The sequence below is a fragment of the Athene noctua genome, chromosome Z (genome assembly GCF_965140245.1).
Source record: "Athene noctua chromosome Z, bAthNoc1.hap1.1, whole genome shotgun sequence".
NCBI classification, from domain to species: Eukaryota; Metazoa; Chordata; class Aves; order Strigiformes; family Strigidae; genus Athene; species Athene noctua.
Genome location: NC_134077.1, coordinates 75,044,906 through 75,060,967, shown reverse-complemented (window position 1 = coordinate 75,060,967; position 16,062 = coordinate 75,044,906). Strand labels below are relative to the sequence as shown.

General features: G+C 45.8%; 2 protein-coding genes across 2 annotated transcripts in view; one reads left to right on the top strand and one right to left on the bottom strand.

Annotated features, from left to right (window-relative positions):
• Window positions 1-11,188, top strand: part of ELP1 (elongator acetyltransferase complex subunit 1) — a 40,032-nt gene extending 28,844 nt beyond the window's left edge. The window contains exons 27-36 of the mRNA XM_074931626.1: window positions 1,086-1,287; window positions 3,521-3,582; window positions 4,076-4,138; window positions 5,389-5,449; window positions 6,261-6,371; window positions 7,071-7,182; window positions 8,311-8,438; window positions 8,832-8,986; window positions 9,982-10,060; window positions 11,047-11,188. Coding sequence (XP_074787727.1) covers window positions 1,086-1,287; window positions 3,521-3,582; window positions 4,076-4,138; window positions 5,389-5,449; window positions 6,261-6,371; window positions 7,071-7,182; window positions 8,311-8,438; window positions 8,832-8,986; window positions 9,982-10,060; window positions 11,047-11,114 — 1,041 coding nt within the window. The 3' untranslated portion in view covers window positions 11,115-11,188. The remainder of the gene's footprint in view (window positions 1-1,085; window positions 1,288-3,520; window positions 3,583-4,075; window positions 4,139-5,388; window positions 5,450-6,260; window positions 6,372-7,070; window positions 7,183-8,310; window positions 8,439-8,831; window positions 8,987-9,981; window positions 10,061-11,046) is intronic.
• Window positions 11,189-13,595: 2,407 nt separating this feature from the next.
• LOC141973807 (actin-like protein 7A) lies at window positions 13,596-14,960 on the bottom strand. Its single transcript, XM_074932721.1, is given in 4 exon segments — window positions 13,596-13,700; window positions 13,702-14,546; window positions 14,549-14,778; window positions 14,914-14,960. Coding segments are annotated over 4 exon segments (1,227 nt in total).
• Window positions 14,961-16,062: the final 1,102 nt, after the last annotated feature.

The following is a 16,062-nucleotide window of genomic DNA, read 5'->3' as shown; positions in this document are numbered from 1 at the left end:
TTTCTCTGTTGACTGAGACCCTCATCTGAGATAATAGCTGGAATAACTCTCAGCACTGACCCTGCATGGTCTGGTTATTGAAGGAGTGGTTGTTATTTCTTTGATCCCGTGACCAGGAGAGCACCTGGGAGTCCAGTTTCCACTGCACTATCTTGTCATGTGCTAGAGAACTCTCATTACCACAAAGACTTTTCTTCCTGTCTTGACCTTTGTGATACCAGCTTTCTGTCTGGCACTTGCAGGTTGTGTGGGGAGGGGACACTTTGTCATCCTTAAAACTATTCTGAAGATGCTAGAGAGCTTGGGGCACTTGTGGATGTGCTGTTTCCTAGCATGTAGTGTCCCTTGTTTGTTTCAGTACTACTGAAGAACTCTAGCTTTCCCAAAGCTAAGGTAAAATGTAAGTGAATGCATTTACTATAATTTAATTTATGCATTGTAAATACACAACTCACAAGCCTTTGTAAAAGAAGTAGATTAAGAAGTAAGAGGGGAAATAGAGAAACTCAGTCTGTTTGCAACACAATTGAAAGCAGAAGGGGCTCTTTCCTCATGAGGGAGGTCTGTTCCTGGCTCTGGCTCACTGTGAGTCTTTCTTTATTCCTTCTGTATTCTTCCTCTCCCCCCCACATCTTGATGGAGATTTTGAGCTTTCAATAGCATAGTGAAGCTCAGAATATTGGTTCACAGCAGCTTGTGCCTGTAGAATTGCAGGGCTTGCATCCTGCCTTGTGCCAGTATTTGACTCTTGGAGTAAGTTGGTAGCAGGAGACATTCTAACAAAAACTGCTCATGTGAGGGAAGAAGGGGCTGTTTTCCTTCAGTATGTACCCAGTCTTTGGCTTGGAAAGTTGGGTACCTCCCCATGTCTCTCTGTTGCTTTAGCTCTGTGAAATGTCTCCCAAGTGCTAATCAGCAGCTCTTAGCTTGAAAAAAAGTTTGAAATGGGGTAGGAACATTGTGCCTGGACGTTCCATGGGGGAGGGGGAAATAGGCTTGTGTTGATGGGCACTTAATTTTTACTAATGGAGGACTGCTACTGACTACTGCTGATTTCTTATTTCTCTTTTGTCCCTTTCTTACAGGATATCAGTGATGCATATGGGGAGTACTTGATTCAGAAGCAGCTATATGAACAGGCTGCATTGATATTTGCTCGTGCTGGCATCTTTGCAAAAGCACTTGATGCTTTTCAGAACAGTGGCAGCTGGCAGCAAGCCTTGTGCATGGCATCACAGCTTGGTTACACAAAGGATAAGCTGTCCAGCCTGGCACGGAGCATGGCAGGTAGGCCTTGAGGAGATGGAATTGTGCAGAGGAAAACCAGCTGCTGTTATTTTTGGTTCATACTGATTGTTCCTGAAATTTAGTGAAAACCTCTTTAGCAGTGTTTTTCTTAAAGGGAGAACAAAGATGCCATGTTTCACAAGGGTTTGAGTAATTGCACATAACCTTTTTTCTCAAAGGAACCAAAAGATGTTGGAGCTGAGCTGGTGGGCAACCAAGAGTTGCCAAGCTAGGTATGGCCTTGGCTGCCACATGCTGATGACTGCACTTTTTCCTTGCAGCTCGTTGCTGAACTGCTATTCCAAATTGCCCCCTTGGTTAACCTCAGGGGATGGAGATTCTCTGAAGTGTCTGATATGACTAAGGCCTCTAGACATCATTGACATGTACTGTGCCTAGTCACAGACCCTAAAGGCTATTTGGTAATTCAGAGCTGTGTCTGAAGGACCTGACATATATTTCAGCAAGAGAAATGGAACACCATCCTGACTTCTGCCTTATTCAGAGGCAGAGTTTATGAAGGGCCCACTTAAGGAGCGGGAATATGGCTCCTGGGAGTGTAGTCTTCCAGAGCTGGATATCAGTATTTTCTTTTTCTGTCAGTTAATGTGATTTGGATACTTTATGTCTTGCCTTTAATACATTTTCTGGTCCCCCTCTTAAATCACAACTGTAATTTAGCAAAATGCACAGACACAAGCTGTCTGGGTTGAGATTGCTGTGCTTGGGTAATTTAATTTTTTTTTCTAGTGTTGTGTATCACTTGCTCTCTTACATTGCACCTAGTATACTAACCACTGACAAAGCTGGTTGTGACTTTTAGGAGACTAGAAGCCCTGAATCCCACAAGCGTAATGGTTGCTGTCTTGCTATCACAGAGAGCAGGTCGCAAAGTGCTCCTTGCAATAGTAAGGCTGTGATACACTGAAGCTGTCAAGAGATACTTCTTTCTAACATCCTGGCCTCCTTTATTTAAAACACTCTTCACTATGTCTGTCTCAGACTAGGGGTGTTGTGGTTTGAGCCCAGAGGGCAGCTGAGCACCACGCAGCCACTTGTTCACCCCTTCCCCCTCAGGACTGGAAAGGAGAAAATAAAGCAAAAGGCTCGGGAGTCGAGATAGGGACAGGGAGGGATGACTTACCTGGTATGGGCAAAAGACAGACTTACTAGGGGAAGAAAAAGAACATCAATTTAATTCAAACACTAACAACAACACTTAACAGACAGAGTAGGACATTGAGAAGTATAATCACATCTTAAAAACACCTTTCCCCCACCCCTCTCGTCTCAGGCTCAGCTTTGCTCCCAATTTTTCTACCTCCCTGATAGCAGCACTGGGCGGGGAGAGGCAGAGAATGGGGTGTGCGGTCAGTCCGTTGCTCCTTCTTCCTCAGGGGTAGGACTCCTTGCACTCCTCCCCTGCTCCAGCATGGAGTCCCTCTCACAAGAGACAGCCCTCCATGAACTTTCTCCAATGTGAGTCCTTCCCACAGGCTGAAGTTCTTCCCAAGCTGCTCCAGTCTGGGTGTCTCATGTGCACTGCAGTCCTCCCAGTGACAGAGTGCTCCATCATGGACTTCTCTGAGTCCTGGCCTTCTTTGGGCACAGCCACCTGCTCTGGTGTGGGGTCCTCCACGGGCTGCAATGGGATCTGTTCTACTGGTGACCTCCATGGGTGCAGGGCACAGCCTGACCTTTCACCACAGGCTGCAGGGGAGTCTGCTCTGGTGCATCTCACCCCCACTCCTTTCTTCCACTGATTGCATAGGTGTCCTCCTCACAACATCTCACAACTCCCACTCCTCCTCCCAGGCTCCCCTTCTTAAATATATTCTAACAGAGGTGCAGCCACTATCGCTAATTGTCTCGGCCTTGGCCAGAGGTGGGTCTGACTTGGAGCCAGGGAAGCTTCAAGAAGCTTCTTATGGAGGCTACCACTCTAGTCCTCTTCTCCGCGCCAAAACCCCTGCCACACACACAGACCCAACATAGGGGAAAACATTCTCCAGCTGGCCTTGGGGGATGCGCACCAGCTATTTCACAAGCAACTGGCTGGTAATGTTGCAAGGTAATAAATTCTTGGCATCAGGCAGCCTTTCTTTTTACCAGGCAGATTAAGCAACCGTGTGAGCAGATAGTGCCTCAGTGAATGGAATTTTCCTCTACTTTGTAATTTTGTGGCACAAAATCCATCTGCTTCTGAAAAGCTGAACTCCACCTTTTCTTGTAGGAAAACTAGTTGAACAGAGAAAACATGCAGAGGCAGCCATACTTCTGGAGCAGTACACTCAGGTAATGTAATCATTCTCCTGTCTGTGCCCCAGTAATAGCCTCTGTCGGAGAGAGAAGCCATCTGGGTTTTCTTTGTTCTCCTGGGCCACATATTCCATACACGCTGACAACAAAACAGTCTGTGCCATGGGCTCTCCTGGGGAGAGCAGAGCAGATCCAGGTGATGCAGTGAGCAGGGTGGGGATGAATTCTGTGTCCCTGAGTTTTTCCACTCACAAAGCTGCCTCTGCTTTGGTATGAAAAGCTTTTGTCTCAGAGTTCTGGAGCATGAGGGCTGGAGTAAAGAAGGCAGAATTCCACAAGGGTTTCCCCTCAGCATGGGAGAAGTAACATAGTGTGGTTTGGGGCTTTTTTTATGTTAGCACTTCTGGTACAGTAGTGTTTTCCTGTCCGGACTGTGATGCTGTTGCATAGAAATGCACCTCTGAATAGGCGCTACCTGATTGTGTATTGCTAGTATTGGTAGCAGTACATGGTTACTCTTTCCTTCTAGGACTATGAAGAGGCTGTTCTCCTGCTCTTAGAAGGGACTCTCTGGGAAGAGGCTTTAAGACTGGTAAGACATTTCAGAACACAAGAACTAGAGAAGAAATATTTCTTTTAGAGTGCAAGACAGAGGGATGGGATCTGCATTAATGTTGTAGTTTGAGCCCAGAGGGTGACTGAGCACCTCGCAGCTGCTTGCTCACCCCCTCCCCCTCAGGAACGGGGAGGAGAAAATAAAGCAAAAGGATTATGAATCGAGATAAGGACAAGGAGGGGCAGTTCTCCCATTATGGTCACAGGCAAAAGACAGGCTTGTTAGGGGAAGAAAAAAGAACATCACTTTAATGCAAACACTAACAACAACAACACTTAATAGACAGAGTGGGGCAGTGATTGTTACTGCATCTTAGAAACACATTTCCCTCACCTGGGCTGTTCCCGATTTCTCTTATCTTCCTCCCCTCCCCGAGCAGCGTGTGAGGCAAGGAATGGGTGTTATGATCAGTCTGCCACTCCTTCCTCCTCAGGGAGGACTCCTCACATTCTTCCCCTGCTCCAGTGTGGGGTCCCTCTCACAGGAGACAGCCCTCCATGAACTTTCTCTGACATGAGTCCTTCCCACAGGCTGCAGCCATTCCAGAGTGCACTCCCACTGAGTCCTTCCCACTGGTTGCAGCCAGAGTGTTGCTCTGGCATAGGTCACTCCTGCGTGTTTCAGTCCTCCCACCAGTGCACAAGAAAACATTCATCCCCAGAGAGACAATCACACCCTTTTCCATTCTGATCAGACTTTGTGATATAGTTAAAATATATATATATATATTCAGGACCTTGCTGAACTGCAACAGCGGGGGCTTCCCACAGAGTCCTGGCCTCCCTTGGGTGCAGCTGCCTGCTCCAGTGTGGGATTCTCCACAGGCTGCAGGGTGACCTTTTGCTTCACTGTGAACCTGCATAGGTAGCAGAAGGGTGGCCCTGCTGTCTCACCACAGGATACAGAGGAGTTCTCTGCTCTGGTGCATCTTCACCGCTTCTCCTTCCTTCCACTGACCCTGGTGTTCACATAGGTGTCCTTCTCATAACACCTCACAAGTCCCACTCCTCCCAGGTTCCCCTTATGTTATCTCAGAAGCGCAGCCACCATTGCTAATTGGCTCTGCCTTGGCCAGAGGCAGGTCTCACTTGGGAGTCAGGGGAACTCTGAGAAGCTCTTCAGAGGGAGCCACCGCTGTAGCCCTCCCCTGCTACAAAAAATCCTGCCACACAAACCCGGTGGAGTTAGATCCATAAATAATGCCTTGTTTCCTTTCCCTGATCCAGATTCACAAGTATGGTAGACTGGATATCTTGGAGACCAACTTCAAACCTGCTATTCTGGAAGGTGAATCTGTGCAAGAATCTGAGACTTCTGTGTGCTATAGAGGCTGAAGAAGGCCTTTACTGGGTCTGTGGGATGTCACAGCACTCCAGTACTCAAAGCTGTATGGAAGGATGCTTTGTTTCTGCCTAACTGTTGCTGCCCAGATAGATGCATTTGGCAGTACTCAATGCAGCCTGAAGCCCTGCAGTGTCATAGGCTCTTTTTAGCTTAGTCAAGCTTCTTTTGAGCTTTTCCAAGCCTCACGGTCACAAGCTGCAAAGGGGTCTGTGTCTGCATGTCCACAAAAAAAACCCAGAACGGTCCTTATTCCAGAGCATGTGTAGCAATAGAGCTATGGACTAAGAAAATGGCTAGCTGTCTATAAGCTTTATGAGTAGTTTTTGGAAAATATTATTTGATAGCTATATTCTCCCTTCTGTGCAGGAAGGTTGGTTGGTTACTCTTAGTTGTTTTCCTTTTTCCTGCTGTGGGCAGTAGGCTTTATGTGTTGAGGGATTTTTTTCTTTAGTTCAAACCTAATTAATGTAAAGAGATTTGGCCACAGAGTTTTCTGCTCTTCCTGTATCAGAAACAGACTTGTTCAAGAAGATGCTTGTCTGGCAGGCTAATTCACTCCACATCCAGGTGCATGTTGTTTTGTGGGCTCCTGTATTATAAGATCTGAATTTCCTTACACTTGAGTACTTTCATGTGCTTTGCACCTGACTTCCAAGCTTGTTGAAGGACTCTGCTCCTTCAAACTTCTTGTGTAAAAAATGCTTTCCTTGTTCTCTTGCACAAATGTTCATGTTCAGGTTTTCTTCTTGAGCAGCTCAGAAGAATCAGCTGATCTTCCTAGATTCTCAGAAAACAGCATTTATTCACCATAAAAGTCGCCTGCAAGTGGTCCAAGAGCTGAAGAAGGCTTGTGAGAGCCTGCAGGGTTGGTATTGAAATACATATGACTTTCTCCTGCATTAGTAACTGTGATCATCTTTTTCTTTGTGGTTTCCATTTGTCCTGGAGGAGCTGTACTCTATTCTGGCTACAGTGTTAGCTACAGTGTTAGCTACAGTAGTAGAACAGCACTCTTCTCACCCCCTCCTAACACCATACTTGGACTGTGGTTGTTTGACCTTGCTCATTCTGTAGACAGCTTTATTTTCAGTGTTACCTGTGTCACAGCTTTCATGGGATCAAAAGTCACCTGAAAGCTCTTTAAAATGACACAGCACTGTCTCCATAGTGCCAGCTTTTCTGGGTCAGACAGTGCTTAACATGTCCTTTATGCCAAGTACCTTCTAAGCTTATTCACCTGCAAGCTAACATGGGCTCAGGGAAGTTTTCTGAAAGCAGAATGCTTTGTCCTGGTCCAGATTTGCTGCACTAAGATTGTCATCCCTCTGACTGTACTGTTTAATATCACAAGCCTCACCAGGGCAGAGGAGCATTGATCTCACAATTGCTGTTTCTTGTGTGCTGGCTGAGTGGGGTTGAGAGCCATAAGGCTCCAAAATGCCAGCAGATAGAATGAATCTGTCCAGGCTGCTTCTCCAGCAAGCTATGTAGATTACACAGAGAGAAAGCTTGGAATAACTGTGACCTTTTTCCATACTGTGACAGTTGTTAACATGTTTTGCAGATTATGAAATGCCAAATTGCCCAGAATTGGATCTTTTCTCTGAAACCAGTAGTGTTGTGACAGCCAGCGACATGAACAGCAAGTATTCACACAGCAATTCGAGAATATCAGCGTAAGTATCTGCCTCCAAATTTGGTAGTGGCTGCACTGGCATCAGCATTTGGGAGGGCAGCTTGCTCATGCTTGGCATGCTCCTCCTCGCAGCTGTGAATGCCTTGAAGTTGCTTTAATTACAGGCATTTCCTAGTTATTTTAACGCATTGGGAGGGAGAGAGGAGAAAATGCCAGAAGCTACTTAGTGTGACAGGAACTGAGTGCCCAGCAGAGGAGCTGTGAACACAGACTCTGGGCAGGAACTGGCTCTGTGGGTGTTGGGCACGTGTCCAGAATAGCTGGCTGTAGGAAATTTCATGCAAAAAATGGGCAGAGCTCCTCAAAGATTAACAGCTTGTGTGCATGGCTTGTGCTCTCTGTCCTAGGTTTCGCACTTCATGTGTGGGGGTTGCTACTAAATCTCATACCGATGTCTTCCCACAGTGGGCATCTGTTGCTTTTGAGTGCTCTTAAGAATATGAGCTGCAGTGTAGGGTGGGCTGGTGTAGTCTGTGGGATCGCTTCTGTATTCCCTATCTGAAATGTGGGAGAAGCGTGGACAATTTTTAGGGCAATTTCTGTGGCCCAGATGAAAAAAGGAAGAGTATGCACCCTTAGTATTCAGCATACCTGTGTCAGAGCATGCTGATCTTTTTAGGACATTCTGCAGCTAGTATTGGCCTATGACTCGAAGTTGTTTTCCTGTGATAATGGGCAGACACTGAGTTGTATTAGTGCACAGCTTGTGAAGATAGCAGAAATGAAAATGTGCACAGGCAAGCACAGACCCTGGCACTACATTGTTTTAAGTGGAACTCAGCTTTGCCTGATTCTGACTACTGCCAAACAATTTACCCTAATTTGTGCTTAGAGGAATACTTTAACCTTGCTGGAGCACAGAGCAGTCCTTCTTCTAGTAGAGAAACAGCCCAACTACTAAATTGTGTTTCAGACCACAAAGGGTATTGGTTGAGTAGCACTGAAAACGTTGACACAAAGATAGATAAGCTTACATACAGTCCCCTCTTACTGGAAGGAGTAAGGACTTTTGTAACAAGTTTCATGCACACTTGTGATGTTCCTTCAGACTTACCCTGTTACAGCTAATCCTGTTGTGCACGCTACAATTAAGCATCCTCCTTTTCAGGCGATCCTCAAAGAACCGGCGCAAGGCTGAGCGGAAGAGATACAGCTTGAAGGAGGGGAGTGCTTTTGAAGATATGGCCCTTCTGGAAGTCCTGGGAGAAAATGTTCGTGCTGTTGAGACTGTGAAGGGTAGGACACCTGATGATCTTAATCCGCTTCACAGCTTGTGAGGACAGCTGAGGCAGTGTGCCCCCTCTTGTTCTTAATGGGTATGCTGGGGAGAAAGCTGCCTGGTCCATAAGATCTGTGTTGGACCTTGATTTAGTTCGTCTGCCTCTGTGCTGGGAAGAACATGGGTGAGCTCTCCACATTTGAAGTTTGGGAGCAGAGATGTGAGGCCTTGTCAGTGCTGTGACAGATTTGTCTGCCATTTGTAGTCAAGCACTGTAGGGGCTCGGTAAGAACAGAACCAGTTCTGATTTGCTGTTCCCCTTCCTGTGCCCTGATAACCAGAGAAATACAGCTGTTTATTTAGCATGCCTGTGTTAATTGCTATTGCTTGTGTTCTGTTCCCTCTTGCAGGAGACATACACATCCTTCTGAAGCAGCTTGTGCTGTTTGGTTATGACGAGCAAGCTGGGACACTGCAGCAAGTCCTGGAAGAGGTTTTGGAGTTGATGGAGACCTCAATCCCAGAAATCTGGACTCCAGACCTGCAGCAGAGCTCTGTCAACCCGGTCTGTGCTCATCCACAATACCCATCACATCTGCTGTGTGCAATACCAAGCATTTAGCAGTGTTTTGTCTTCTCCAGCAAATAGTCTGGAATCATTCCCTGGCTTTCCAGATACACTGTTTTTCTGTAGAGGTCAAATAGGTACTCTATGAAGTACCTGCCAAGTCAGTACACTCTAGATGTGTACAAGTATAGCCTCCTGTGTCCCTTGCACTGAATGCCACGTTGGACATGATGAGATCTCACAAGGCTGGTGTTACCTTGTCCTAATGGTGACTTCTTTTTGTAAGCTCTATTGTAGACCAAAACACTGTTTTCTAGGCCTGATGATTGAAGTGTTAGCATAGGTTTTATGTACTGGAGTAGTGGTTGTCTGACCTGGTGTTGTGAAGTGAAAAGGTAACAGACTGGTCAATTCAGTGTCAACCAGCATATCATAAGGAGTATATTGCAAAAAGAAGGGTTATGTCAGGTTTCTAAGCTTCAGCTTAATGTGGAATAAGGAAATCACGAGGACTGCGCTGAGTTCTCGTCCAGAGTAGAAATCTTTCTTTCTAATAAGTAGTTTCTGACCATTCATGGTGAGCACAAGGTACTCCTCAGTATCTTCTCAACTAGCTACTGATTAGCAAGACTCTAAGGACCAATTAGAACTGGTTTATGTGACGGAGAGCTGAGACTCTCAAATGAACTTTAAATATTCCTTGCCCTGTAATGAAAGTAGGCCTGCCAAGTCATGACATAGTGCTGTGAGGAAATAGGTGCTGGGATAAGGGTTTTGTGTCCTGAGAAGCTGTCCAAAACCACTTCTCTCTCTCTGCCTCTGAGACATTACTAGGCTTTGATCACATATTCCTAGTCACTTTGTACTATGAGGTCTCCTGCAGGCAGCTGCTTCTGCTTTTGGACACTAACAGCAGAGTTTTCTTTGTAGGTATCCCAGCTCTTAGCCTTGCTTTGTGCAGGTTGGAACATGGGTATTGCTTCTTCATACAGGTCCTGGGACCCAATTCAACTGCAAACAGCATTATGGCTGCTTATCAGCAGAAGAGGATGACGACTCCTGTCATGCAAGGTTAGTTGAGGCTTTGAGTTAGGTGTGGGTATGAAGTGTCAGTAAGATCAGTGGGCTTTGAGGCTCTCCAAGCATTGCTACATGCCAACAGCTTTAACATTTATTCAGTTTAGGAGTTTTTTTGCTTTTCTTTATGCTGTACCCTCCCACCTGGCAGCAAGTAAGCAGCCTTCTTAGTAAGGCTTTACTTGCTCTGAAATCCTGTGTCTGAATTGTGCTCCTGGCTTCCTGTGTGTGTAGTGTCTGTCTGTTGTGAGGGAATTGGAAGTCTTGAGTTCTTAGGGAATGTGTTAGGTAATTCTGCTTGTAACTTACCTGCTGAATTTTTCTACCTGGCTGTGGCAGCTAGGTCAGGCTCTTAACCTGGCTAGGCTAGTTGTGGTGACTAGTAGTGCTATGACTAGTCTGTCATGGTGCTTTGCCATTTTAAAGTCCTTGCAGCTCACACAAACTTAGGGCTGAGAGACCTAGCAAGGGCTGGTCTCATCTCCTCTCTGTCTTCCCTCTTCCCCATTAGTCCTACAGTCTTTTCCCCTACTAGTCCTGGAATTGCCTGGAGAAATCCTCTAATAAACCTCTAAATGTGACGTGTCTGTTGCCATTTGCCAGGGCTGGCTCCAGAGAAAAAACATTGTTCCTCTTACTTCACACTTACCAGAGCCAACTGACTGTTTTGTATGTCCCAGTTACTGGTGAATGAATGGCATTCTGCTTTCTGCTGTTGATTGTTGCCTCCTTGTTTTGAATAGTAACACAGAATGAAGAGGGAACTGGATTTGCCCTTGAGATTTATTTCTGTAAGCAGGTTCTGCTTCAGGGACTCTTCCATGCATAGTGGTGATCAGTCACTAAAGGGAAATGCTATGTGTTAGAGACTTCTCAGTGTCCTTTGACTTAAAGAAAAGTAAACTAAGTAGTTGACAGCTCCTGAAGAAACCATATTGCTGCTACCCTCTGTTCTGACACTTGTCCTGTTTGCTTTTCAGATCCAGAATTACTTATTCCACCAAAACTCAATAAAAATCTACAGTGGAAACTGCACCTGCTCCAGTAACAAAGCCAAGGAATCCCAGTGGACTCTGAATTGTAACTTTTCATATAATTTCATTACATCTTTACAGAAATCATTGTCCTGGCGTTTCTGATACACTATTCTTAGGGCTGTGCAAGTGAAGGGTCCCCCCACCTCATGCAGTTGTGTCTGTGACCTGTATGGCATTACACTAATGGGAACAGCCACTCATGTCCCAGGGCAGAGGTGAGGAGTAACAGGGTGTGCAGCTCTGAACACTGCTGGCTGAATCCAACACCTCCAACCACTGTTCCCTCCCTTCTGGATGAAGCAACCCCAGCAGTCTTGGACAGGCTTTTTTCTCTGCCTTCACTCCCTCCTGTGGATGGTACCTGCTGTGATGACAGGTCACATTTTAGCCTGATTTAGAGATACCCCCAGTATGTCTGTAGCAATAGCAAATTGTTGTAGTTGCTAAACAAAAGAGTTTTGTTTTCTTTGTTGAAGCTGGATGTTGGTAATGCCAGATTTTCATCAGAACCACTTAGTTACATTAGAGTGAACCCTGCGCTACCAACAGGCATTACTGTCCTGAAAGTGCCGGTTTGCACCAGGGAGATTGTGGATAGAAGAAAACATGAACAAAAGCAAGGGGTGGGGTGGTGAGTGTCAAGAGTCAGACACTGCTGGGTAATACTACCCTAATTATCTGAGTTTAAAGAAGATCAGCTAATGCTGCTGTATGGCACTGAGATCAGCAGGTGTACCCTGAGAATGCTGTGTGCTGTTGCAGAACTGTTTCAGCTGGAAACCGATTAACCTCATACTTGAGAGTTAGGTTTTACCTCAGAATACTTCTGCAATCTGACTCGAGATGTAACAGCAGTAGTTCTGGGAGCAGAGGAAGGGGACAAGCTCTGCAAATGAGGCTGGAAACCCTTTCAGCAGTAACAGCCCCCATCTCCCTCACTTTATTTTGGCCTGGTAGCTGCTGTGTTTGGTGCAAGCCATTTCAGTTTGTTTGGTACTGTGGAAAAATGCCATCACGAACAGGGAACTTCCTGTCTGTTGGAGGTATCTAATGACATAGTGATGGGCTGTGTTCTTACTGCACTGCATTAGCGTGTGTCTAGTGTTGCAGATCATTGTTTTTTGCTATGTGAGAACTGCATAATACTGGGGTGGCCATGTGGGCTTGTACTGTATGTGCTGTGCTGGCTTGGGGTTCTGGGGTGGAGTGGTAAAACCATCCTTTGTCGGTGTTGTGTGAAGCCTCAGAGTGGTCTTATTTTCAGCTGTTCTGAGTTACATGGCCTATTCTGAGTGATGTGGGGATGGTTTAAGCCTCTTGTCAAGTACTGTGACTACACTGGAAAGAGATTCTCTAAGAGTATCAAGGTTTGAGATGGCAAAACACCTGTAAGGCTGCGGAGTGTTCTACTGGATCTGAGTCTTCAAAATGGTAGCACAACACAGTCCAAGATGAAATGTAGAAGCCATCTTTCAGATCTGGAGAAAAGCAGGTGATGAGGGAGTTTGTGGTCCTCTCAGTGATATGGAGGGTTCTGGCCCTGCAACTGAAATGTGACACTGACACCGCTAATCCCTGACGTTCCTAAATCTGATGCCAGGAAATGCTGAAGTCTTGTGCAGCTTATTGTCTAGAAAGAGATTCCTTCTAAGGAACCCAAGAAAAGGTAAAACTGGCTTACTATGGATTCATGTTTGTGCCTAAACAAAGCAGTTCTATTATTGTATGTATATGGGTTATTCTGCTTTTCCATCATGGTGATGGTCAAAGCTGCAGACCCTCTGGTCTTCCTGTTCTGTCAAGGAAAAATCACTTTAAATCTGCTATCCAGGTGGAAGACCAGTCTCCTAAATCATTCATACTGTAATTCATCGCTGAACTCCATTGTCTTCGCCTCAGTGAACTCTGACTAAGGAGCAGTAGAGCTGGAAGCAGCACCTAGTGTCTGTGAGCATCCAGGGAAGGAAGTCCTGCTTCCTAACTTTGACAGTTGCTGAACCTCTTTTTCTTTTCAGCAGCAGCCAGAAGTCTGCTCTCCCTTGATTTCTACAAGGATGCTCTTTTGCTTTCTTAGTGATGCATGGCATCTTAAAATATATTCTACCTTAGCTGCTGACTTTACAGGCAATGTTGAATTTGCTCTTCTGAGTTCCGTGGAGGCTCTTAGGAACAGATGCAGTTATCAGGAATTAGAGTAAGCTATTAACGCAGAAATACAGACTTAGCTTAAGAAATGTCCCAATTTCTGATCAAACATGGCTGTATGAAAGCCTGATTCTACTCAGAGTAGAAGTTCATCACCTGTTTGCTGTCTAGCTTCATTAAATACAAAATACAAAAGAAAGAAAACCTTTTTCAGGCACACAATAACATCAAAATAAATACAGCTGCAGCAGAAATATCTTTGTTAAAACAAGGGGTTGAAGGGGGGTTCTCTTGGATTAATTCAATTACCCTTAACACTGGTCTTTCTAGGCCACCCAGTGTCTTCCTCAGAAGCACTTCTTAAAAAGGCAGGAAGGACCATGTTCTTCATATTCAGTCCTGTAAACCCAGAGCTCCTGGAGAGAGTGGAGTGAGGCCAGAATAGACCCCCCCAATCCAGACAGAAGACATTCTCTGAGGGAGTGCAGCTGTGATGAGGTTGTCACTGGGGCACATCTTGGTCAGTTCCATCTGGAAGTGGTTGGCAGAGCCCTCCATCATAGTGCTGCCCCCACACAGGAGGATATTCTCCACCATTTTTTTGTTGACATTGCCATTACACTTCTTGAGACAGGAGAGTGTCAGCTGCAAAAGCCCTGGCTGCTGTGAGCCAAATAAGGCTGGTTTGAAGAGCACTTCAGCCCAAAGGAATCTCTCCTTACCTACAGTGACAAGGTGTCCATCTGGCAGCTCATAATCCATTTGTTGTTTCTGAACAGGCAAATGCAAGTCCTGTGTAAGGTCCAGAGAAGTGGAACACTTCTCCTTGATGTCTTGTACAATGTTAAGCTGGTGTTCTGTGAACGTGATTCCAGACTCATTCAGTAACTTCATGAGATAATGTGTGATGTCCAAACCAGCATAATCTACTCTCCCAGTGATGCTATGTATAACATAACCTTCATAGATGGGAACCACATGCGAAACGCCATGGCCACTTTCCACCACAAGAGCTGAGGTTTTTCTGTAAAAGTACATGGATAATGGGGACTGGTAAGCAATGTGGATGGCAGGCATGTGAAATCCTTGAAACATCGTCTCAGCATACCTCTCCTTGTCAGTGATGGAACACAAGGGAGGCACTGACCCCAGAAAAGCACAGTCCTCTGGCTGAATCTTCATCTCTGTCTAGAAAGTACACTCCAAAGTATCTTGGACACTGTTCCAGTCCACCACTATGCCATGTCTTATTGGGTTGGTGAGTGTTAAAGGTATGCTGCTATTCTGAAGCTCTCTTGAACAAAAGTTTCTTTTTGACGGCTCCCAGTCTCCTATGTGGGCTTACCAGCTGTACATGAAACAATGTAGGAAGGTCATGGGTCCCCTGCAAAGCCACATTTGAAGTAACCTGTGCCCATGTCTGTGACTACTGCTTCCATTTCCTTCATGGCCTTGAGGCTGCCCTTGGTCATGGATACATGGCTGTCCCTTACAGTCTTCAAACAGCTTGTGTCTGCTGTTGGGAAAGGTCTGCAAGAACAGCAAACAGCTGTGACCTGATCCAGCAAGTGCTGGACGTGCCCCTCGCATTCCCCTGCCAGCGCTGCACCTGGGGTCAGCACAAGCAGCAGATGTGTGCTGGAGCCCTGGTGGCAGTGGTTCTACTGATGCAGCTGGCTCATGACACCATGCGTAGGCTTGCCGCTCTGCATGCGAGCATGTGACAGTTGTGACTCGGACAGCTGCGCACTCTCAGTAGAGATGGATTGCAGGTGTTTGTGCTTCACCCTGCTCTGAGAGGTACTAGAAAACATGACACACACCCAGATGTCACAGGCTGTGGGGCATAAAACAGTGCATTTCACTGTGAAGCAGCATGACTTTTTTTTCTGGCTTGCATCTGCCATGTGATGAAGAGCATGGTTTTCTAGCATTTGAAATTGCTCTTGGTCCAAAATAGTTCTGTTGCTAAACATTAGCACTGCTTCACCTCTGGGGCCAGCCACATCAAGTGCTAGTTGGACCATGTCAAGTGAATCCCTAGGCTAGCTTTGCTTTTGTCATTGTTTTGGTTCTGGTTTTTTAAGTTTTGCTTTCTAAATTAAGGTAGTCAAAAACTAGTGTGAAATTAGGCCACAGCAAACCCCTCACCCTGTCTCCCATTCTGCTATAGGAACATCTTTGTTCTTTGCCAGCAGCAACAGGTCACTATCTGCCCCATCAGAGTGTATGTGATAACACGCTGCTGCATGGGGGCACAGAAGAGGACACCACCTCCCCACAGAATATGTTACCAAGAGTTATGAACAGCACTTTCCTTATATAACAAAAGCTCTGTGTGCTCTTACTGAAAGCCATTTCACCCAGAGGGCATCTTAACAAGTCAAAGCTGGTCTTAGAATGAAATTGAACCCTGCAAATCAGTTCTGGATGCAGAAACAGATTTATTATTACTACTGCTCTGCTGCTGCCTATCTGGGAGTTCACATCTTGATGACAATCAGATGATAGAGGCTAACAACAATCCCCATGTGGAGAAACAGGGCAGCATTAAACCACACAATTACCGTACCAGTCTCAACATACGCAGCCAAGCAACTGCAAACCTTGATAGCTTATTACCCTGGGGAGCAGTAAAGCTGGTCATTGCCTATTGTACATGTATTTTTATAAATAAATTATTAAATACAACTGTGTACACAAAAAAGATAGGCTGCCCCTCTTAGATCCTGAGCAGCAACTACTGTGGCACCCTGTTGAGAGGCAATGTCTGCTCCACAGCTAAGGGGAAGGGAAGCTCAGCAGCACTGGAAT